Source organism: Brachypodium distachyon, chromosome 2, assembly GCF_000005505.3.
Source record: "Brachypodium distachyon strain Bd21 chromosome 2, Brachypodium_distachyon_v3.0, whole genome shotgun sequence".
In the NCBI taxonomy this organism is placed as follows: Eukaryota; Viridiplantae; Streptophyta; class Magnoliopsida; order Poales; family Poaceae; genus Brachypodium; species Brachypodium distachyon.
In genome coordinates, this window is record NC_016132.3 from 26587487 (window position 1) to 26610213 (window position 22727).

The window sequence follows — 22727 nt, forward strand, 5'->3', positions numbered from 1 at the left end:
ACTAGTAGTGACTAGTGGCTCGTAAATGGTGAATCATTTTGCTTTTACTTTAAAAATCGTTGGATGATTTAATATTTTGTGAAAATAATAATAATAATAATATAAAATACTAATCTAGCCATGGACAACAATCAAAAGTACTAATTGATATTATTCGCATCTTTGTTTTTTTTTTGTTACTCACTGTCTGAACTGAATTTGGAAATGAGGTCTCACGACCAATTTACTTGGATCTGGAAACAAACAATTACAGCTTTTTTTGTGCTACCTTGACTTTGGAGCAGTCCCTCTAGTAAAGATGAATTATTATATCAGGTGTCTCCTACAAAATGAACAGTTGTTGCCGAAATTGAAACATCTTCGTTGACTCCTAGGTAATCTAAAATGAAGAACATGCTAGAGTTAATATATCCGACCGATACTGATATCCTGGATTGATTGCAGCAGATTCCAATGAACATGGTAGAGTCCATCTGCTTGAATACAAGTACTCCCTCCGTCCAATAAAAAATGTTTTAACTTTAACCAAATTTGAATGTATCCATACACTAAGTCATGTCTAGATACATCAAAATTTTGACAAACTTGAAACATTTTTTGTTGGAGAGAGGGAGTACTTACGATCAACAAGGAAGGTTCTCGGTCGTACCAAAGTGACGTTAAATCCTATATGTCCATTCACGAAACACAAATTTAGTACGAGACAGCCACACCTCTCTATTAAATAAGAACTTTGCCATTTAGAAGATCTGCACAAAATCTGCGCTCTTGCAAGGAGAGTTGTTCCAACAAAATGGAGCTAGTTATCGCTGCAATTATAGGTGAAGTAGCAAATCGATCAATATCTTTCTTGTTTGACAAATACTCTAGCCCGATGGCACCAGCTAAGGAGGAGGAGAAGCTACAGATCCTGCAGCGGCTTCTACTGCGGGTCCGTGTCATCGTCGAGGAGGCAGAGAGGCGGCACATAGGAAACCGAGCAATGGTACATCAGCTGGGCATACTGAGGAAGGAGATGTATAGAGGTTATTACATCCTAGACACTTTCAGAAGCCAAGGCAATGGAGAAGATGGTGGGGTGAGTCACAGTTTTGCCCTGTCTAAATTCAATCCTGCCAAGCGTCTCTTTCTCTGTATTGGTGACACAAGTTGTGAGAAAGAACTGCAGCAAGTGCTTAACAATTTGAATGACATCATTGTTGATGTGAGTGATTTCGTCGTGTTCCTGAAGAATTACCCGCCTTTGTACCGGCAACCTTACAGCATGCACCTGCTTCTTGACAGGTGCATGTTTGGACGCCAAATGGAGCTGGAAATGATCATGGATTTCTTGAGGCAAACAAAGTCTCCAGGTACAGAAACAAGTATTGATGTCCTGCCAATTGTTGGTCCAGTACATGTAGGTAAAAGCACCCTGGTTTCACACGTCTGCAATGATGAAAGAGTGCGTGATCTCTTCTCTCAAATTGTGTTGGTCGGAGAAGATGATCTAAGACACCGAAGTCTTAATTTCAAGGATCTTGGCCATACGATGAATCAGAGAAACGGCTCCTTAACTGAAAAGGAAGCAATGCTAATTATCATCGAATTGCCAGAAGATATTGATGAGGCTACATGGAGAAACCTATATTCAGCTTATGATGGTCACACTGCAAGAGGTACTCGTAAGATAATAATCACAAGTCGATCTAGCAAAATAGTAGACTTTGGTACTGTACAGCCTCTTGTGTTGAGCTTTCTGCCCCGAGAAGCATATTGGTATTTCTTCAAGGTGCTTGCTTTTGGAAGTGCAGATCCTGATGACCAACCCAAATTGTCTTCAATCGCCATGGAGTTCATCATGGGGATGAACCAATCATTCGTAGCTGCAAACATGTTTGCTAGCTTACTACGGTCTAACCTCAATCCTCAGTTTTGGCGCAGGACCATAAAGTTTGGGAGACAATTTGTACAAGGAAATATCTCTGAGTTTGGTGAGCATCCATGTGCTCTTGTGAGGAAGAATAGGCCTGCATGTTTGGAGAGAATGGCAAACAGAGATTCTTACGTGATCCGCAAGCATTATCAAACAAGTTTTAAAGATCAGGAACTTCCCAGGATAACATTCATGGACCTACTATTTAGGAACTTGGAGTGTGGAGGGAGAATTGAGGTCCTGGCATGGCGATCTCGCTTACCACCGTATAGGAATCACTTATGCAGCTGTGAGATACAAAAGCCACAGCGCATGGCAATTGCTCGTACAGATCCATCAACTACCGCAACAAGTCCAGATTTGCTCTAATGGTGAAGTGCATGACTAAACTCTTAAACAGAGTTCTAGCAAGTTACTTATCATCGATATAATCGTTGGAAGTAAATTATATACCTCATTATTATAGTCAAGACTGAGGATGCATGGTTATATTTAGTTTCACAAGTTGAGCTCGATTTCATCTTCGTTTGCAGGTAGAAGAAGCTACTGCTTTCATGCTCTAGGCTCTCTTTCTTCATGTGAATTTCCATGTTGCAAACACCACTAGAAACTAAATGAATAATAAAAAGATGAAAGCAGTTTCATGCAAGCTATTCCTCTTTTTGTCCCTGTATCGAATTATAGCAGTTTATTACTCCCTCCGATCTTAAATTCTTGTCTCAAATTTGCCCAAATATGGATGTATCTATTCTTAAAAGACGTCTAGATACATGTAATATTTCGAGAACAATTTAGGATCGGAGGGAATATTAAACAAACAAAATACATCAAAGGAACAATGGTATAAACCTAAAGGAAATTATGACAGAACGTATCCATTTGTGTATAACAAAACGAGGATCACTCAACAGATCATTCCCATCTGGTCTTTACAAAAATCAACATTAGAACATTCATAAGAATTTGGATTCAGATCTGGCATGTAATCAAGACAAAATTTGGAAGGTTGCTACCAAATAGGTAGGTTGGTGAAGCCTCTAGTGGCCTCCAACAAAAAATCTGTGTGGGTAATAACAGTAAATCGCACCACCGTGACCCGCTTAATAAAATTAAAGGACACAAATGTTAGGGAGGGGTACAAAGTAATAACAAACTGGGGCAACAACTGCTAATTCATTTTTGGTTGGAAGGAGCCAGTCTAAATACATTGTTGGTACGAGTGGAACAATAGAACTCATCTGCTCTGTTCATATTTGCTCAGGGATACGAATGCACTGATTTTATAACCTGTTGGAAGTAACTTATCACAGATTATATCGACATAGCTTCTGAATTGTTGCTTCTATGCATGGATATTGCAGAAAACAATTAGTTCCACTATACTGACATTATGCACACCAATTGGAATCATTAACCGCGTATTACCGGTTAGTAAAGGAGTTAAATAGAGAAGATGACATTTAATACGAGATGGTACTATTCAAAATAGGGGGCGGCACACAAACTTGACATTAAACTGCACAGATCTGAATGGGAAAAGGGGCATTTCAATACCTCAGATCGGGAAGACCTCGCTGCTTGTTAGAGTTATGCATGGATATGATGCCGGGGGAAGGAGCCACTGGCGGGTCTGCGCAGGGAAGCCGTTGGAGGGGGCGCCCATGGTGGATATATATATGCGCGCGAGAGCCATTCGATTTAGGCGCAGGAGTTCATACTTTCAGGAGGGTGGTGATGATAGGGAGAAGGAGGCAGTGTGCATCGGTCGCGGTCGCCCCGCGTAAGAGGAGACAGAGAGGGTGATGGCCGGGAGAGAGAGGTACGGTGGATTGGTGGCCGAGGCGGCGCATGGGCAAGGTGGCGAAGGACTCGTGGGGAGGAGGTAGATGACAGGTCACTTTTTTTCTTGAGAATGGACGAGGACCGTTGGGACCGTTGGGATCTGTGTCCGGTTTTCACATACGTGTCAAGTTTTGAACGATTCAACTAACGTTATTCAGTCCAAAAAATTCTGAAGGAAATGGAGAAATCAAAAGTCATGCTTTTGTGGCTACTTTTAAATTTCACTTTTATTGACTAATTATCAATAGAAAAAATGACATATTTTATTTGAGGCTCAAATTTTGAATTCGACAATAAATTTTCCAAGAAAATCTTAAAAAATAGAGAAAATCATAAATTTTGTCATGAGCCTACTGTTAAAATTTTAACCCATTTCGCGTACATGTCTTTTGGCTAGGTGGGGGTAATTTAGACGGCAACAATAGTTAGAGGTTGTGTTATATCCGGTATTGGGGTTCAAAGGGTAATTTAAACTTTATGATTAGAGTTTTAACATGGACTTATCTCTTTTTAGAACACTGACTACATATATAGTAGACGCGTGCACCCACACCACCACACACAGCCACACAACATCTACAGAAGACCAGCGTCACGTAGCTTTGAGATTGAGTCATCATTCATGTCCCACCGTTGACATATGCGTCGCTTACCTCTAAAATGATGATCCGTCGAAAAACCTATTTATGTCTTTTGTGCTACCGTAACTTGGAACTCTAATAAAGATTAGTACTATGTCAGGTATCTCCCAGAAAATGAACATTTGTTGCCTGGAGCATCTGGAGAACAAGAAATGACTTCATCTTCGACAACATCTAGCCTAGCCTTTATAGATGCAGAAAGTTTTTCAAAGAGAACTCAACATGGTCTTCCATAGAGCTAAGAGAGAAAAACATACCATGCATTTGAAGCATGGATCTCAAACTTTAGATAGTTTTTTTCTCTTTCTTTGCACCATGTACATATTTTAATTTAATACTAGTAAGGTACCAGTGCGCTGCCACGGAACCACCTTACATTGCTAAAAAATCATAACACTTATTCTCATGTTTGATTTTTACCAAAAATATTTACAATTAGTTAAAGAAATCTCATATCCATTTGCAATTAGACTCACAAGGAACACAACACGGTTCAGATCATAAAATACCATAACTTGTGAAAGAGTAGAATTACTACATTTTCATCCATAACAAAGACAACATATTCCAATCCACCATTACATAATTCAGGCCACAAATAGTGCTAAGAGGCCATACTAACAAAATATAAACATTTAAGCATTGAAAGGTGGTTGCAAAAGGTTCATTTTCATCGATGCACACAGCCAGTGTGTTTTGCGTTCTTTCCCCAAGGCGTCAACTTGTTGCTTATTCTAGCGTCCTTGGCTCAAAAGGTGACTGCAAAAGGCTCCTTCCATTGTTCGTGCTGACATAAAGCGGGTCCATGGAGCTAAGGTCATTGTTGATCCTACAAAATACACATATTTAGTTAAGATATTTTAATAATATCCAAATCCAAATAAAAGTAAATATCACAAGTCATCACCTCTTCTTCATCTGACGTGCAACATCAACATCTGGACCAAAGTGCACCCTACTAAAGGTAGTAGTATGTAGACATTGCTCTAGTTAAGAAACAACAATCACATATTATAAAATTCCATTAGTTATATGGTACATACATTTAATTTGTATAGTTTATGGGGATAATTGGAGGACAAAATTATTGGTGGTGAATACATTTTTCAAGATTTGAAACAAACCGAAACTACAAACAACCACCAATATATCATACTTACCAACATGCTTTACTCTCAACATGGTAACAAATAACAATGGTACGCTCCTCAGCACTTCTTGCCCAAGCACGAGTGTGGCTACTTTCCATTTTTCCTTCACACGTACGTTCACAAAATTAAACCTGCAAAGACACAAAATAGTTCAGCCAAGACATTAAATAATTCTATCTTAATGAATAATTCGAGATTCATGAATACAAATATAAAAATAATAATTAAGCACACATACTTGTCATCCATCAGAAGAAGATTCCTAACTGGGATTCGCCTATTGTAGATGCCATCCACAAAGGTCACTGAGCTTACATACAAAACCATAATAATAACATCTAACATGGGATAGATAGAAAAGAGGTGTGAGAACATTTTTTGTTTATTACAAAGACACTAAATCGGTAGTAAAGTAGACAACTTACCGACATAGATATCATTATAAAGAGTGGATGGGAAAATCCGATCATATGGAAGGAATGGATGAAAGAAAGGGATTGTCCTTTCATCCATACTAGATGATGCCCCGCACGTTGTCGCGGAAACTTTTAGTTAACATACGTGAGCCCACGTTGTTGAATGAAATTCTTAGTTAACATACATGAGTAAAAAGTAGCAACAAAAGAGTATCCATTGAAAACATATAATGTAATTGTATGATAGATTATACATTCTTCACTTAATGGAAATAGCTTGATGGAAAGTAACATGCATGCATGTGCAAAAAAATATGAGTTTTCCACTAAATAGATGTGTGAACAAATTAATGGTGTGATGATGTGGCATGCTTGCATGTTGAGAGAAATCAAGTAGTGGGTTTCTCCTACTTAGATATAGAAGATTTCTCATCTCAAACACTTGAGTGACGGAAGTGAAACAGCATTCATAAGGATTATCAGCAAACATTCATCGTTGCGTACATGAAATTGGTTCAACAGACATCATCGACACATATTAGGCTATGCCTTCTTTAAGCAATGGATCTAAACGATCAACTTGGTCATCATATATGGTGGCAGCCATCTTTGTGCCCTATCGGAACCAAAAAAATCTTAGAAAGTGCGTGATCTTAAATATACAACAACTCATAAGTGGAAATATGTGCATGCATTACCTCTGCATCCAACAGAACAAAAGTTGACCCTCTTCCTACCATGACCAATTCTCTCAACATGAAACTTGTGGTATACACGGAGGCATAAACTCCATCTGGTGCAGTGATGCACATCCTTCAGAGTTGGGATACGTGGTGCACAAACTCTTTGGCGCTTCATGCTAAACAACACAAGCAAGGAAAATGCTCAGTCCAAATATGAACAGACAATACCAAGCATGGGCAGGAGAGGAAGATAAAACAGAGAAAAGTTTAGCTGGTAACTTTCCATGGAAAAAAAATTCATGCATCACATTGTAAAATAAAAATCTAACTACCAACAGAAGCAATGTAAATGTTGAGTCCATATATAAACAGACAATACCAAGCATGGGCAGGACATCGAGGAAGATAAAACAGAGAAAAGTTTAGCAGGTAACTTTCCATGGAAAAATTTCATGCATCACAATGTAAACAAAAATCTAACTACAAACAGAAGCAATGAAATGTTGAGTCCATATATGAAGGGACAATAATGGGCAGGAGATGAAGATAAAGCCTGTAACTTTCCATGGAAAAAAAAAATTCATGCTTCACGTTGTAAAATAAAATCTAACTACAAACAGCATGAGTTATACTATGTAGAGCTCTTCAAGTGATGACATTCAAAAAATATAAGAATCATACGATAGACATGAAGTTTTCAGATAATAGCATGCATCTATCAAATGTAATTCATGGTGATACTGCTACAAATCAGGAATGAAAATGCCAATGTTATAGAAAAGGTGAGAGGAGACATGTTATTTGGTGATGGTGCTGCAGTGGAACAGAAGAAGAAGACACTCTACTACGGTGGTGCTTGTGCACCTCAGGAGGAAAGGGATCCTGAGGAAAGGAAGTCAGAGGTTAGCACCATTTATATAGAAGGGTGAATGTGAAGATTGGAGCCTGCTAATGGTATGGTTCAGGGAGGGAAGATGTAGACTGAGCTTGGTGAAGCAAAAGATATGGTTCAGATAGACTTACCAGCTGGCAGGAGCTCCTTTCCCATCTGCATATGTGCAGAGGACCTGCAGCCTAGGTCGCTTCATCCAGAGTGACTGGTGCTCTACCCCTGCGAGGAGAGAAAAGCATACCGGGGAAGGGAGCACATACATTGACAGTTCCGTGGAGAGACGGAGAGGGGGGAGGCAGATTAGGGAGGGGAGCCGGTGCAAACCAGATCTTGGATTGGATTAGAGAGAGAGATAGGGGGGGAGGGGCTGGGAGGGGATCTACTTAGATTTGGACTGGCTCACGAGGGAGGGAGAGAGAGAGAGGCTGGGGGAGAGAGTGAGAGGAGATTTACTTAGAATTGGCTCAGGAGAGAGAGATTCTATTTGGGTTGGGAACTTGGGCCTGCTTAAAGCTAATCGATTGCAAACATGAGGAAAGGGTAAAACAGAAGAAATATCAAAGAATTACCAGGTCAAACAAGACTGTAACATAGCTATAGCCTGTAGGTCTGTAGGCACTTTTCTTTTTTTCAAATGGAAAACATAGCTATAGCTTACAGGCATTCAAGTACATTTTGTAAGCAACATCTATAGACGTCAAACTTTTTTTTTGTGTACCAACTTTTTTTTATAATAGGTAAAGACACTAATACCAAAATAAAAATGTTGTGTTTTTGGTTCCTGCCAATGTGTTTTTGGCTAGTAGCACCACAGAGACTCCACGCTATCTAAGTAATAGAACTAAAATTAGCAGAACAGATGAGGGAGGCCCAGAGGTAATTGATTGCATGCCTGGGGAAGGGGTGAATGAGAGAGAGGAAGTGACCGAGACATGTCATGCTGTACCATAACTGTAGGCATTCATTTATTTATTTATTGAAACAGAAAACATAGCTATAGTCATTCAAGAACATTGTGTTACTGGTATCTATGTCCAAATATAACAATGTGATAGTGCATTTTTTTGCTTATATATTTGCACTGCAAGCGTGCAACTGCACATGCATTTCTAATCTACTCAAGTAACATGAAATGTCAAGAAGAAACACAGTTTTGGAACACCTAGCAGCTCACAGGAAATCGACATTGATCTTAATTAATTTAAACTAAACAATGTAAACATCGGAGAAATTGATGGAATAAAAGAACTAATAGCAGGTAAGGTCAAATTATTATGTTTACATGATCTGCACTATCTCTTTGTGCATGACAGAAGGTTTTTAACCTACTGTCTTTCCATAAAAAAGAGCATTTGTTGCCGAAACAGAAATATCTTGGCTGACTACTAGGTAATTCAAATTGCAGAACGTATTAATCAGGGTCGATATGACGATAGGTCCAATTAATATTTTTATCCTGGATTGCAGCAGAGTCTAGTGGAGTATTATTTTAAATTCATCCGCTTGAATACATGTAACATCAATAACAAGGAAGATTCTTCATCGCTAGCATACAATGATAGAATCGTATCAAGGTGATGTTAAATCCTATGTGCCTCTTCCACAAAAGACAAATTTAGTACTCTTGCAAAGGAGTACAAGACAGCCACATTCCTCTATTATATGAAGGTGAGAGGCTAAATACAAACTTTGCCATTTATAAGTTCTGCACAAAATCTGCGCTCTTGCAAGGAGAGTCGTTCCAACAAAAGGGAGCTAGTTCTCGCTGCAATTATGAATTATGGGTGAAGTAGCAAATCGGTCGATATCTTTCTTGATTGACAAATACCCGACCCCGACAGCACCTGTTATGGAGGAGAAGCTACACACCCTGCACCGGCTGCTGCTACGGGTTCGTATCATTGTCGAGGAGGCAGAGGGGCGGTGCATCACGAACCAAGCTATGATATGCCAGCTGAACATACTCAGGAAAGAGATGTACAGAGGCTATTACACTCTAGACAGTTTCAGAACCCAGGCAAATAGAGCAGATCTTGGAGTGAGTCACACTTTTGCCTTGTCGAAATTCAATCCTGCCAAGCGTCTCTTTCTCTCTATTGCTGATACAAATGATGACAAACTGCAGCAAGTAGTTAACAATTTGAGTAACATCATTGTTGACGTGAGTGATTTTCATCGCATTTCTGAAGAACTATCATCCCTTGTACCCGCAACCTTACAGCATGCACCTGCTTCTTGACAGGTGCGTGTTTGGTCGCCAAATGGAGCTGGAAAGGGTCATGGATTTCTTGAGGCAAACAAAGTCTCCAGGTACAGAAACAAGTGTAGATATCCTGCCAATTGTTGGTCCAGTACATGTAGGTAAGAGCACCCTGGTTTCAAATGTCTGCAACAATGAAAATGTGCGCAATCTCTTCTCTCAAATTTTGCTAGTCGGAGAAGATGATCTTCGACGCAGAAGTCAAAATGCCAATGATGATGGCCATATGACGAAGCAACCAAATGGCGCCTTAACTGAAAAGGAAGCAATGCTAATTATCATCGAACTGCCAGAGGATATTGACGAGACTACATGGAGAAACTTATATTCAGCTTATGCTGGTCATACTAGAAGAGATTGGTACTGTACAGATAATACTCGAAGATAATAATCACAAGTCGATCTAGCAAAATACTAGACTTTGGTACTGTACAGCCTCTTGTGTTGAGCGATCTACCCCGAGAGGCATTTTGGTATTTCTTCAAGGTTCTTACCTTTGGAAGTGCAGATCCTAAGGAACAACCCAAACTGTCTTCAATCACCATGGAGCTCGTCATGGGGATGAAACAATCATTCGGAGCTGCAAACATGCTTGCTGACTTACTACGGTGTAACCTGGATGTTCAGTTTTGGCGCAGGACCGTTAAGTTGGCAAGACGATATGTACAAGCAAATATCTCTGAATTTGGTGAGCATCCTTGTGCTCTTGTGTGGCAGAATAGGCCAACACGTTTGGTGAGAACCAACATCGATTCTTACATGATGCGTAAGCAATATCAAACAAGTTTTGAGGACGAGGAAGTTCCCAAGATAACATGCATGGACTATTTGGGAGCGTGGAGTGCGAAGGGAACCACTTCTGCAGCTGTGAGATACAAAAGCCACGGCGCACAGCAATTATTCAGAAAGATCCATCAACTACCTCGACACTTTCAAATTAGCTCTAATACCTGTTTATCTTCCCTCCCCTATTTTTTACAAGAACCCATTGTTACTACCAAATAAAGCCCAATTTTGCTTGTTTCTTCAAAATAACCTTTAGTTTTGTGTCCTTACTATTTCAGCCTTTAATACAATACCCTTATCAAAAAAGTTTTTTTATACTTACCATATTTTTCCTATTATTCTGCCCAGTTATAGCATAGAAAAAACATGGCTGTGCAAAACAGGAAAAAAACGTCATTGTCATGGTCTTTTTAAGGAGGCTCTGGGTCATATGGGAACGTATCCTTGTTATTACAGTTCTAACGAACAGAGACATACTTTAGGACATAGAAAAAGCTGTTCCTTGATCTTGCTTCTCTTAACAATTGAGCTATCAATGATACTATTTATAAGGTGTTGTAGCTGCGGACTGCAAGTTATCCTAGACCTATTATCTTCATTATGATTACAGCACCAACTGATTAATTAACTACCTTCTGTGTGTGGATTGTAGTAACCATAAATACACAATCAAATAAACAATAAAGATGGAATGCCCTATCCTGGAATGGTGAAGAGTACCATTGATAACTGGAATGGTTAAGAGTACCAAATAAACAATAAAGATGGAATGCCCTATCCTGGAATAGTAACCATAAATACACAATCAAATAAACAATAAAGATGGAATGCCCTATCCTGGAATGGTGAAGAGTACCAGACAGTTGCTGCTACATTTTTCTTACTTGCACAAAGAATAATTGTGCCTCAAGCAAACCTGATAGAAAAGCAGAACATATTGACTAATTTCCCAATAAAGGCAATAGATGGAAGATGTGGACTGAGTCAAAAATGATTGAGAACAGTTTAGCACCAACCAGTTTATAAGTCCATTTCCATGCTATTTCTGCAAGTTTGAAAAAACATGTGTAACTTATAAAGGTTATGAAGCATTAAATAGTATATCTTCCGCTTACATTTTCAAGGAAAGGAGTGGAGCATGTAAAATCTGTAAGAGGATGATGAATAGCACATCATCCTGAAATATGAAGCAAAATACTACCAACAGTAAAAAGAATTACTCGACCAATCATTGGGAGAATCGTATAAACACTAAATAGATTTGCAGGGTATAGGAGATGATAAATGCCATCAAATTTAGCCTGAACTAGCTTTAACAGACAAGGAGAAAGTAGAAGAACAGAACCTGAAGAAATGTATTAGAAACTCTCTAGCATAATTGGCATGACATGTCACTGATGCCTAAGATGTACCCAACACAAAAGGCAATTCTCTAGCAATGTGCGGTAATATGATCCAAATATTTAATTCAAAGAATCAAACTACCCATATAAGGTCAGATCAGCCGACATCTGAAGATAGATTGAAGCAGAATGCACAAGTCATGCAAATCCAAGTAAAAAACAAGCTAAGGACATCAACCAACTCAAAAGACAATCCGTATGCCCATGAAATTGAAAAGAAAAAAATACTGAATTATCACGCATTTCAAAGAAAAGCATACCTCCTCCATATATAACTGCAGAAAGCATAAATCACTTTCTGTTGATGATTTTGAGTCCAAAATCTTGTCTAAGTAACATTTCAAGATTTTGAAATTTCTGATAAACCTTAACATTTGCAATAATCATTATCACTACCATCTGCAGTTCAGCCAACAAATGATATAGGACTTAAGCCGACAAACAATACATGAGCAATTCTCCTGAATGAATAGCTTAAATCTTAGCATCACCATCGGTATTGGAAAAACAGTTGACAGACTGATGAGTTTTAGGCTACAGATTGTTAGTTTCATCCAAAAATGTGGCATGCACAATGGTTAACGAAATAGTGAAAAACTATGATTTAATATTTGTTCATCAGTCATCACTCATCACTACTGTGGCAGCTACATCTGATGGTCGATGAAAACATGCACCTGAGAGACCAAAAGTGGTATCATCAAGCTGCTGTGACTGCAATTAATGAAATGATACACAGCTGCAATCAATCGACATTCACTGCCACCATTGTAGTTTGGGCTCAATCATGGAATTAATGAGGTGAAGGGAGAAGTTAGTTTGGGCTTGGGCTTTGGACTGTGGGCTTTTCAGCTCTAGTGGCCAGTGAAGAATTTGGCCAGTCTAATTACTTGTTTAATTTTTATTAGTACGAAATACCTTTTTCTAAAAAATACTTAGGGGGTGCCGGCCAAGCCTCTAATTTGATGGACAAGTGTGTGTGCACCAAAAATAAGGAGAAGAGCATGAGCAGCATGGGTGCACCAAAAAATAAGGAGAAGAGCTTGAGCAGCATACAAAGTTTACACTATATGTTGGAAGTTGGAACATTGAACAAGGCAAGCACTACCATTATTATAATGTAATAATAATGATTTGTTTAGTTCACTGTGAAACTGGACTTACTTCTGAAGGTAGTAGCAGAGATTGGCATTGTAGTCTCGGAGACCTATGCGGCCATGGCTGCGTGTACTTGATATATTTCTGTCTTTCTGCACAGCAATATGTAAAAATGAAATTAGTGGCTTCACAGGTCAGTTCAAACTATTGTTTGATGAAGAACAGAAAACAGGAGCCAGTAAACCAAGGAAACTTGGAAAGAACAAATGCACCACTCACCAGCCAATAATGAAGCTCAATGATCTCCCAGTCGCTGCAGTGTCTGCAGAGCAGGGCGAGAAGTGAGAACAGATAGTTCCGTAAGCTGCAGAGACTGCCACTGCCCTTGTAGCCTGCAAGGCCAGTATTTTTGCGAGAACTTGACATGTATGTTATAAATAGAAAAACCAATCAACCCACATCATTCTTGCTTTTCAGAAAATCTGATCACTGATTGATCTCCAAAGTTTGTAATTTGTACAACCTGAGTACCTGACAACTAATGTGTACAGGTACAGCTCCCTACTCCTACCAAGCAGCAAAGCAAAGAAGTGAAGACCAAGCTGCTAATTTTCAAGTCGATGCTCAGTTCATCGATTGAACAATAAAATTAGGTTCAGCAGCTTGGAAGGAATTGGATGCAGCCACAAACCAAAGGATACTGAGCTAAGTAATTGGAACTTAACATCTCTCCAAGCATCCAAAAGCACATCATATCGTAGCAGAAAACCTAACATCAGTTGCCATCATATAACAGAGATCACTCACATAGTAATAGTAGTCTGCAGCATAACTAGTACTATTTCAGATCGGAGGTTTGACACATCATAACTATTTCAGATCAGTCACATCGCATAGTAATAACTACCTGACTCCATACTAACAATCATCCACCAATTTCCATTCAGAAATAGCATTAATTCTAAATAAACGGAACCAACTAACACATGCCAACTGCAATTACTAAGAAACGCAAGGAATGCAATCTTGAAGGAGGTGAATTTGTACCAATAGTAACATGGCAAGTCAGACTCAGAATAAGTAAGCCTTTGACAAGTGCAGTTATATCACATTTCATTTGAAGTCCAAAACCCAGAGCCAGTAGACAAAATATTACTAGTGTACATGATACCAGCAAATCAGCAACTACAACCAGAAACTAGAATAAACAGCAAAGCAATAAGTTCCCCTACAGAGCAGCAAGGCGATAAGTAACATTACTCCAAGATCTCCACTCTTGTTTAGGGAACTTCCACCAAGAAATGCATAACGCCAGTTGTATCAAACAAGCTGAATAAATTAAAAAAACATTGGGCATTTGGGCTGAACCAAAACAGAAAGATATTACAACACAAATCACAGTATTGTTGTTATTCGTTCTCACCAACTTGATCGGCACAGAAGCACAGGAGGATGCAGCAACCAAGAAACAGTGCTCACTTCCACAGGTAAAACAATCAACACATGAAACATCAGACTTCAGCAAGTAATGCAGTCAAACGAGCAGACAGCAGGTTCAGAGATAAGTTTTTGATTTCAAACAATTCTAAAGCAAACCATTACCAATACTCTCTCCGTTCCAAAACACAACTCATATAGATTTGTGCACTTAGACCAAAGCAGCTCTCATTCTGGTGCCTGACCACTCATATTGTATTAATAATAAATAAATGTGAGTAGTTATTGGCTTTGTGCGGGTACCAAGAGAAAAATGAGGTGTGTTTTGGAACAAATGAAAAAAATCTATATGAGTTGTATTTTAGAACGGAATAAGTATCAATCAAATTATCACAGGAATTGATAAGTCAAATAATAGGGAAATGCTTGTGATACTCTAGATCACAGTTCCCAAAAGCAACACACAACAACCGACACAATGGCCAGCATCCGTCAATTCCATCCATGATTAGTACTACTAATCTACAGCAGATAACCAGAGTCGACATCGACTACGATTACTACTAGATACAGGCAACGTAACCTAAGAGGAGGTGAATTTGGTGACTGCCTTGGTGCCCTCTGAAACGGCATGCTTGGCGAGCTCCCCAGGGAGGACGAGGCGGACAGAAGTCTGGATCTCCCGGGAGGTGATGGTGGGCTTCTTGTTGTAGCGGGCGAGCTTGGCTGCCTCACCGGCCAGCTTCTCAAAGATGTCGTTGATGAAGGAGTTCATGATCGACATGGCCTTGGAGGAGATGCCGATGTCGGGGTGGACCTGCTTGAGGACCTTGAAGATATAAATCTTGTAGGTCTCCACGCTCTTCTTGCCCTTCTTCCTCCCCCTCTTCTCGCCGCCGCCCTCCTTGGAGGCGGTCTTGCCCGCCGGCAGCCGCTTCTCCGCCTTGGGCTTCTTGCCAGCCGGGGCCTTCTCGGCCTTCTCCGTCGCGGGCTCCTCCTCCACGGGCTTCTTCGCCGCCGGCTTCTTCTCCGCCTTGGGGGCCATCGCTTGTTCGAGAGAAGATGGGGATTTCGCTGGTGGGTTGTGTATCCTGGGATTCTGGAATGCGATGCGATGTGGGGAAAGGAGGAGGAGCGGCGGATGTTTATACAGGGGGGAGGTTGGCGTTGATTGGTCGTGGGCTGGGTGTTCCGGATCGATGACGTGGATAAGCCTGGTTCGTCCGTCGCTGGCTGCTTATACGGTCGCGATTGTTTTAGGCGTGGATCGATGGGGTGGCCAAAACTAGCGGGAACCGGAAGGGCTAGTCGATTTCGCAACGCGCCCGTGGAATGAATGAAGTGACAGCGAGAATAGTGTGCCTTGTGGTCAGAATTTGAATTCGAAATTGCTCTGCATACCACCATTCACGTACGATCTCTGTACGATACTCAAGCTATGCCGTTCGATCTGAGTCTCATGTTTGATCTGAGGGTGATATGTTAGTGTCGTACAAGTATCGGAAAAGAAATCGTCGGACATACAACAGTTCTCATTTAAATCTGGACTCCTTTAAGCGGCATAGAAGGTTAATTTGATATATACCATTGGAGTTTTCGCAAATTTAAAAAACGTCCTCATTCTTTGAAAAATGTCACCGCATTGATATCTTTCAACCCATTAGAGTGGCGTTTTTCAAAAAAATTACAAATTTGTAGCGGCATTTTCAAAATATGAGTGTTGTAATATAATAAAATCCTTACATGGGCCGGGTCGTAATCCTACATAGCGACAACCAAGTCAACAAATCCCAAAGACCGGTCAAATTGCCAACAAGGTGTAGCCATGCCAACTAGGCGCCAGTCAAAGGAGTCAACGGGTCAAGCCTTACATGCCATGGTCAAAGGAGAAAAAGAGTTAGAGTAGGGGTCAAGAAAGATGTAGGGATGAGTTTACCACTTGTCCTCACTTTCTCCCTCCCTCAAGGGTAACCATGGTTTTTTATCATGAACCCCTAGGCTACAAATACCCCCCCATGGGGGGCACGTATCAATCACTCTCCATTGGAATAAGATCAAAGGGAGAGTGCTAGAGCAATCTAAGGAGCCCGCTCTCGAGTGCTTCGGTCGAGCCTAGTCTCAACTCGACCTCGGAGACGCGACTTAGGAAGCCTAGTTTGGAGGTTCTGGGCCGTCTAGTACGACCTCGACTCGAAGTAGAGGGATCGGGTTAGAGTCTCGAGGGTATCCCTACCTCGCTACTTGGGAAGACAAGTTCGGCCCAAGTCCGAGGCGGCCCCTAGAGATCTCTCGCCATAGGTGATTTGGGAAGACGAGTTCGGCCCAAACACCCGGCTAACGACCCACTCGAAGCCTCTCCTAACATATGACTAAGTCGTACCCGCAGGGTCGACCGAACCTATTTAAAGAATATCGACGTGTCAACTTTTCAAGTGTACGGCGACCTTCGCTATAAGGCCGGCGTACACCCCCTACATCCTATTCTCGCACTTGTGCCATCAAGCATTGGCACCCCTTACTCCTGTTGTTTTCTGGAACAACAACAGTGGCGCCGACCGTGGGAAACCCTCGCTGCAATTGAAGATTTGATGGCACCGACGAAGCCCACTTCATCGGGTGCCCAACTTGCCGCAAAGTCTACACGATTACTGAGAGGATCAAGATGTTGACTAGAGGGGGGGGGGGGCGGGTTGAATAGGCAACTACAAATTTTCACTTCTTTTAGCAGTTTAGGCGCAGCGGAATATAAAGGCTTTCTAAATGCAACCAAGTGAAACAACCTATATTATGCAATATAATCAAGCAACAAGAACAAACACAAAGTAATTAAGCTCAGGTAAAGAAGTAACCGAAGGGCTCGAAGGAGACACGGATTTTTTCCGATGTTAACTTCCTTGGGAGGAAGCTAGTCACCGTTGGAGGGGTGAGGGAACCACGAGAGGTATCCCTAATAGCCGTGAGAGGGCACACCCAATCTCCTTGAGCCTCCCACACCAAAGTAGAAGCTCAATCACTAAGTGGTTGGCCTTGAGGTGGCCACCAGACCTTCACAAACTTTACGGGACAAATCCACAGAGAATAGATGCTCCCGAGGTGACTCCAACCGTCTAGGAGTCCCCACAACTCCAAGAGTAACAAATCAAGTGATGAACTCCAAGAGGGACGAATCCCTTTGGTGGAAGTGTAGATCTAGGGCTCCTCTCTCTTTTCCCTCAAAGGATCGATTCGATTTGAGCGAGGGAATGAGAGCTATTTGAGCTTTTGAGCTTTGGGCAACAATGGGGAAGCTTGGGATTAGGCTCAGCTCGTGTGGGGAAGAAGGCACCCACGAAGAAGAAGGTTGGGGCCTATTTAATGGTCCAGCCAGAAATCTGCCCGTTGGAGCTGAAATGCACAACCCGGAATTCACCCGGAACCTCCGGACAAATTCCGGACGGTGCACTGTAGCGAGGCTCCACGTGGGCTCTGGACGAGGCCTGTACAGACCGGATTCCGGATGGCTTCCAGAGGAGCCTCCGGGTGAGTCCAGAAGCTACTGGACCCATCCGGAGGTACGCCCGGAGGGCCGTCCGGATTCCGGCCAGCACAGATGCCTTCCGGAGGATGCTCGGAACCTCCGGCAGGCTTCCGGCATTCACAGAAATAGCACAAAGGATATATTTCAATAGGAATTATGTTTGGAATTGAACTTGACATTGTTTTGGCTGTTTGTAGGGGTAAGTATATGGATTAGGGATGTGTAAAGGAGACGTAAATCCAATTGAAGTTCATCACATGATCCCTTTAACAGTACGGCTTTCTTATGACTCAAAGAAGGTAAAATAACACAAATTTAAATGTACCGCCTTCTTCATCCTTTATCCTTGTAGCAAATACACCACATATGCTTTGATGATTTTGTCAACTTAAAACCTGTTCACTCACTTAGCACACATGGTTAAATACCTACACATGATGTCATTTACACCAAAACCCACTTAGGGGATAAGATGTCCTTTCAATCTCCCCCTTTTTGGTGGTAGATGACAACATGAGTAGAGGAGATAACAAAATATCTATATATGAAGCACAAAAGTTAATCTAAGCAACTAAGAGCACTCCCCCTAAATTTGTGCACAAATTTAGAATTTGCTTTGAATGCAATGTACACACAATAGAGAGGAATACATCTCAATTACTCAAACCAAAGTGGGAAGATACATGGTGACAAGATACAACAATATAAGCACCATGTACCCAAACAGTGAGACAATTGCAATGAACAAAAAACAATCTCACAAGTCATGTGTGCAACAAATAATCTATAAGCATATCACAAAGCATGCACAAAGGGATATATCAAGAGACAAACACCACAATAAGCAATATAACAAAGTCTCTAGATAAAGCATTAATACCAACATGCTAGCAAGTTCAACCACACGATGAAGTACTTAAGCTATTACAAGCCAACCAAGTTCACACAAACATAAATAGAGTTCACAAGCCCAACTAAAAACCAACTTAAAAACGAGGGCTTGAAAACATAACCAAAGGAGACCCGGCACAACCTAATAAGCTCCCTTCTACTCTACCTCTCCCCCTTTGGCATCTAAACACCAAAAAGTGTAACATCCCAATTTTCAAAATCCTTCATATGCATTGCATATCATGAGCATCATGTCACTCTGCATTTAACCACATTTGAAAACCCTAAAACTTGCCCAGAAAACCCTTTTGCAAAAAATGCTTTTATTTGATTTTGGGCTTTGATCTTTCTTTTGAGTATATGCATTTTAACCCATGGGGGTATTGGTATAAAAAGGGATTTAATGCATATATAAAGCTATCCCATAAGTTGGCTTTTGAAACTATTTTGAAAAATAATTTATTTTGATAGCCTAAGGGCCCTAAAAGCCATTTTATAGGCAAATGTATTTTTAAATATTTTATTTGGAGTAAATTCTTGTTCCAAAAGTGAGATTATATGAAAATATGATTTTACAAATTTTGTTGCATTTTATTTGGAGTGATTTGGAGCTTCGAATCAATTTTGAGGTTCAAAAATAGAAAATAGATAAAAGAAAAGGAAGAACCCAGAAAACCGGACCAAACCGGACCGGACTGACCGGCTCAGCCGCCCCCGGACCGCCCGCAGCCACTGATCGGTGGACCCCGCCACCCTTCTTCAACCTCCGTCGGATTTTTCCGCTCGCGCCCGAGTCCACGACGCCCACGACTCCACCCCGAGTTCCGCTCACCCACGACCTCAATCTTCAAAAGTGTGCACGTCACCCCGAATCTCTTCCTTTTTTCCTCCAATTCCCCCAAACCGCTCGTACAGTTTCGCCCCGGTTTCAATTTAATTGCTCGCCGGAGTTGCTCTCGGCCGCCGTCGTTTTTCGCGTTTCGCCGCCGTTCCAGTGAGTCTCTGCCCGTGCCGACCTCCTAATCCTCTTCCTCTCTTCGTTGCGCACGTAGTGACGCGGACCGATTTATTTTTGGAGCGCCGCAGCCCGCGCAGCCGTCCGCCCGTCTTCTTCCCCGCCTTCGGCCGCCTGCGCCACCCCGAGCCGCCCGCCCGTCGCTCCGCCGCGCTTGCGCCGCCCGCCGCCGTCGTCCGGCGAGCTAGCCCCGCCGGCCAGGAACCCTAGGACCGGGCCAACCAGGTTCTGCCACGTGGCAGAGCTTTTTTTTATTATTTTATTTTTCGGCCGAAATAAATAATGCACTTTTACAGAAAGGCCCCTACAACTTCAAAGCTTCATATTTTTCAAAACGTTTGTCCAAAAATTGCGTTCTGCACCTTTCTGGAATCGTCACAACTTGTAGAATATTTTGGCACTGTCTAATTTCAGTTTTGAACAATTTAGTAAGAAGCTATTTACAGAATGGTTGAATATGGTTTAAATTTCAAATGAATTGTTTCCAAATAGTTTTGAGCTTGTTATCTTGCTGTAAAATTATTTAATCTTGTTCTCTGTCCACTAGGACCAGAAAAGAAATTATTTTGTGAATAATAAGGGCATACAAGTTTAAATCTTACTCTATGTTGCAAAAACCACACAATTTTTTAATTTAAACCCTATCCTTGTTTCATGCATATTAATTACCTCTTTGTTAATGTGTAAGTTGCCCAAACCTTTTGAAAAACTTTTCAAAACAGAAACAAAACTTGTTACATTAAAAGTAACCAAGTGTGCATTAACATAGCATATGCATCATGGCATCATTTTTGCATTGAATGTTGTGTTTATTGTGTGCATGTTTTTTTTATTTTAGATTGTGTGGACTGTATTCCTTGTTGTTGCGAAGAGTGCGAGAACTATCACAACCTTGGACAAGGCAAGTTCACTTTGATCATATCCCATTATTATTGTTGTTTTAAAATACTTATGCATTAGTTTTGTTGGTAGAGATGTATTGATAGGACTATTACTCGTACCTCTATGCTAGCTATAAATCCCGGGTAGTACAGTTTACCCTCACCATTACCTTGCCACCAAATTGCCATCGATTTTAGTTGAATGCTAAGCTATGGTAGTATGGTGGGGGAAATAACTACATTATGATATTGTTATGCCGTTGGCTATATGAAATGTTTTTGTTAGATGTAAGGCAAAACAACTAATTCAATGAACCATCCTGGGTGGGCTGCTTTGAGGATTTTGAGGATTAGCGGCGTCAGGTCCATTTCTATGGGTCCTCTAAGTCGAGTTCCTGTGGATTCAGGAATGGATCGTCAATGGACGTCTCTCCCGTGGATTCGGGGAGCGCCTACGTTGCAAATGTGGAATGCCACCTGGGGTAACCGAGACTAGACTAGTTTCCTATTTAGTAGCTTCCAGTACAACCACAAGGCTATATGGGCTCTGGCGAGACAAGAGTAAGTTGTATGAACCTAGACCTGAGGAATTGTACTGAGGTAGCCATGTAGGGGGAGCGTGATTCTCTCGTGGTTTAGGGAATTACCTCTGAAAATCTCGTAATCAATGCCGTTGCTACTCTACCCTGAGGACAGCAAGGGATTAACACGTCGGTTTCTTGTGGGGAATGTGTACAAACTCTCGAGAGCGTCAAAACTAAGTACTTAGCCGTGTCCCCGGCAACGGACAATTTGAGCAAATAGATGTGGAGCTGTAAGGAAAGTCTCACTCATTCCAATTTCTTAAATAAAATGAATGGTTTGAACAGGGTAGGGGCACTTGGTGAATCCACTTCAATGTGCTCTAGGTTAATAGGAGCATGAGTGTGTCTACCCCGTGTCCAATAGTTAACATTATGTTTTGCTTCCACACAAACAGCCTGAACTCCACCTTGCCAAATATTGCATATACTTGGTAGGTTCTGTTATAACTCCTGGTGAATCTTGCCAATACATTCAATGTATTGACCCTAGTGGCTGCATCGTTTAATGATGCAGGGAGCTCCGACGACGAGTAAGATGTACGTTCTGCTTGTTTGGGTTACGGGCCTACATTCCAACACGCTCTCACCGTGGTGTTGATGTGCCCTTGTATCTTCCGCTTTCCGCTGCTAAACAATTGTTTTATTTCCAGCTAACCCGTGAGGTTAGGCGAGTTGTAAGTACCTTTTAATTTTTGGATGATTCGTTGTAATATTGAGACCTTTGTTCTATGATATTACATCTTAAAACTGTGTGTGCTAGTGAGTCGATCCAGGGACTAGCACTAAAGCACAGAGATCAAACCCGTGTACGGGGGCGGTCGCTTCAAAAAGGTAGAGGCAAAGCACAAAGGAGTGATGCTACACGTCCAAGAACCCTCACTCTTCTTCTTCTTCGGAACCAACAAGAGGGGCAGAGGTGGTAGATTCATCATCACTCTCTCCACTAGAGAACGGATACTCAATCACTTCTTCTTCGCTGTCCTCATCTTCAGAGCCATATGGAATCTCCTCACCATTCTTGCGACGCTCTTCATTGATAAGGCTCAAAGCACGCTTGGACCGTTGGCTAGACTTGAAAACCCTCTTGTGAATAGCACGCACATACTTGAATATGGACCGGATGGCACGATATGTCGTATTCCTCTTCTTCTTTGGCTTGGGCACAAAAGATTCTGGAGAAGCAATTCCTTTGCCATGGGGTCTTTCACCACGAGCTCTAGCTTCCTCCCAAGCAGCTGTAGCAATCGGACCATGGGGGAGAGGCTCAACACAAGTCTGAGACGGAGTCTGAGGCTTGAGCCTTGAATGATGAATC

At 41.4% G+C, this 22727-nt stretch overlaps 3 protein-coding genes and 1 long non-coding RNA gene across 6 annotated transcripts; 1 reads left to right on the forward strand and 3 right to left on the reverse strand.

Annotated features, from left to right (window-relative positions):
• Positions 1–983: 983 nt before the first annotated feature.
• LOC112270616 lies at positions 984–3828 on the reverse strand. Its single transcript, XR_002962921.1, has 2 exons — positions 3470–3828; positions 984–1556 (listed from the first exon to the last, which is right to left on the reverse strand). It is a non-coding gene; the product is annotated as an uncharacterized LOC112270616 (long non-coding RNA).
• Positions 3829–5014: 1186 nt separating this feature from the next.
• On the reverse strand, positions 5015–7868 carry LOC112271010. Of its 3 annotated transcripts, none has more exons than XM_024459888.1 (6): positions 7672–7868; positions 6664–6824; positions 5788–6581; positions 5559–5680; positions 5306–5384; positions 5015–5227 (listed from the first exon to the last, which is right to left on the reverse strand). In XM_024459888.1, exons 3-6 carry the CDS (start codon positions 5922–5924, stop codon positions 5128–5130), a joined length of 438 nt encoding a protein of 145 aa, XP_024315656.1. In that variant the 5' UTR covers positions 5925–6581; positions 6664–6824; positions 7672–7868; the 3' UTR covers positions 5015–5127. The 3 variants fall into 3 exon arrangements, with proteins under 3 accessions (XP_024315656.1, XP_024315657.1, XP_024315655.1); XM_024459889.1 differs by having other exon boundaries at positions 5788–5826; positions 6664–7530; XM_024459887.1 differs by lacking the exon at positions 7672–7868 and having other exon boundaries at positions 6664–7661.
• A 1521-nt stretch (positions 7869–9389) lies between these two features.
• On the forward strand, positions 9390–13432 carry LOC112270731. The gene is made up of 5 exons (XM_024458796.1): positions 9390–9578; positions 9730–10065; positions 10176–10535; positions 13162–13216; positions 13281–13432. Exons 1-5 carry the CDS (start codon positions 9390–9392, stop codon positions 13430–13432), a joined length of 1092 nt encoding a protein of 363 aa, XP_024314564.1.
• Positions 13433–14861: 1429 nt separating this feature from the next.
• Positions 14862–15637, reverse strand: LOC100827576 (histone H2B.1). Its single transcript, XM_003568548.3, has one exon. The coding sequence runs from the start codon at positions 15567–15569 to the stop codon at positions 15108–15110; it is 462 nt and encodes a 153-aa protein (XP_003568596.1). The 5' UTR covers positions 15570–15637; the 3' UTR covers positions 14862–15107.
• Positions 15638–22727: the final 7090 nt, after the last annotated feature.

Bases quoted from the DNA above. Each gene is read 5' to 3' on its own strand.
- LOC112271010 (XM_024459888.1), bottom strand. From the start codon at position 5,924: ATGTTCTCACACCTCTTTTCTATCTATCCCATGTTAGATGTTATTATT. The intron at 5,385-5,558 runs GTAAGTATGATA...TTTCTTAACTAG, and splicing joins GTTGAGAGTAAAGCATGTTG to AGCAATGTCTACATACTACT. The intron at 5,228-5,305 runs GTGATGACTTGT...TGTATTTTGTAG, and splicing joins GCACGTCAGATGAAGAAGAG to GATCAACAATGACCTTAGCT.
- LOC112270731 (XM_024458796.1), top strand. From the start codon at position 9,390: ATGGAGGAGAAGCTACACACCCTGCACCGGCTGCTGCTACGGGTTCGT. The intron at 9,579-9,729 runs GTGAGTCACACT...GCATTTCTGAAG, and splicing joins CAAATAGAGCAGATCTTGGA to AACTATCATCCCTTGTACCC. The intron at 10,066-10,175 runs GCAATGCTAATT...CTGTACAGATAA, and splicing joins GCGCCTTAACTGAAAAGGAA to TACTCGAAGATAATAATCAC.
- LOC100827576 (XM_003568548.3), bottom strand. From the start codon at position 15,569: ATGGCCCCCAAGGCGGAGAAGAAGCCGGCGGCGAAGAAGCCCGTGGAG.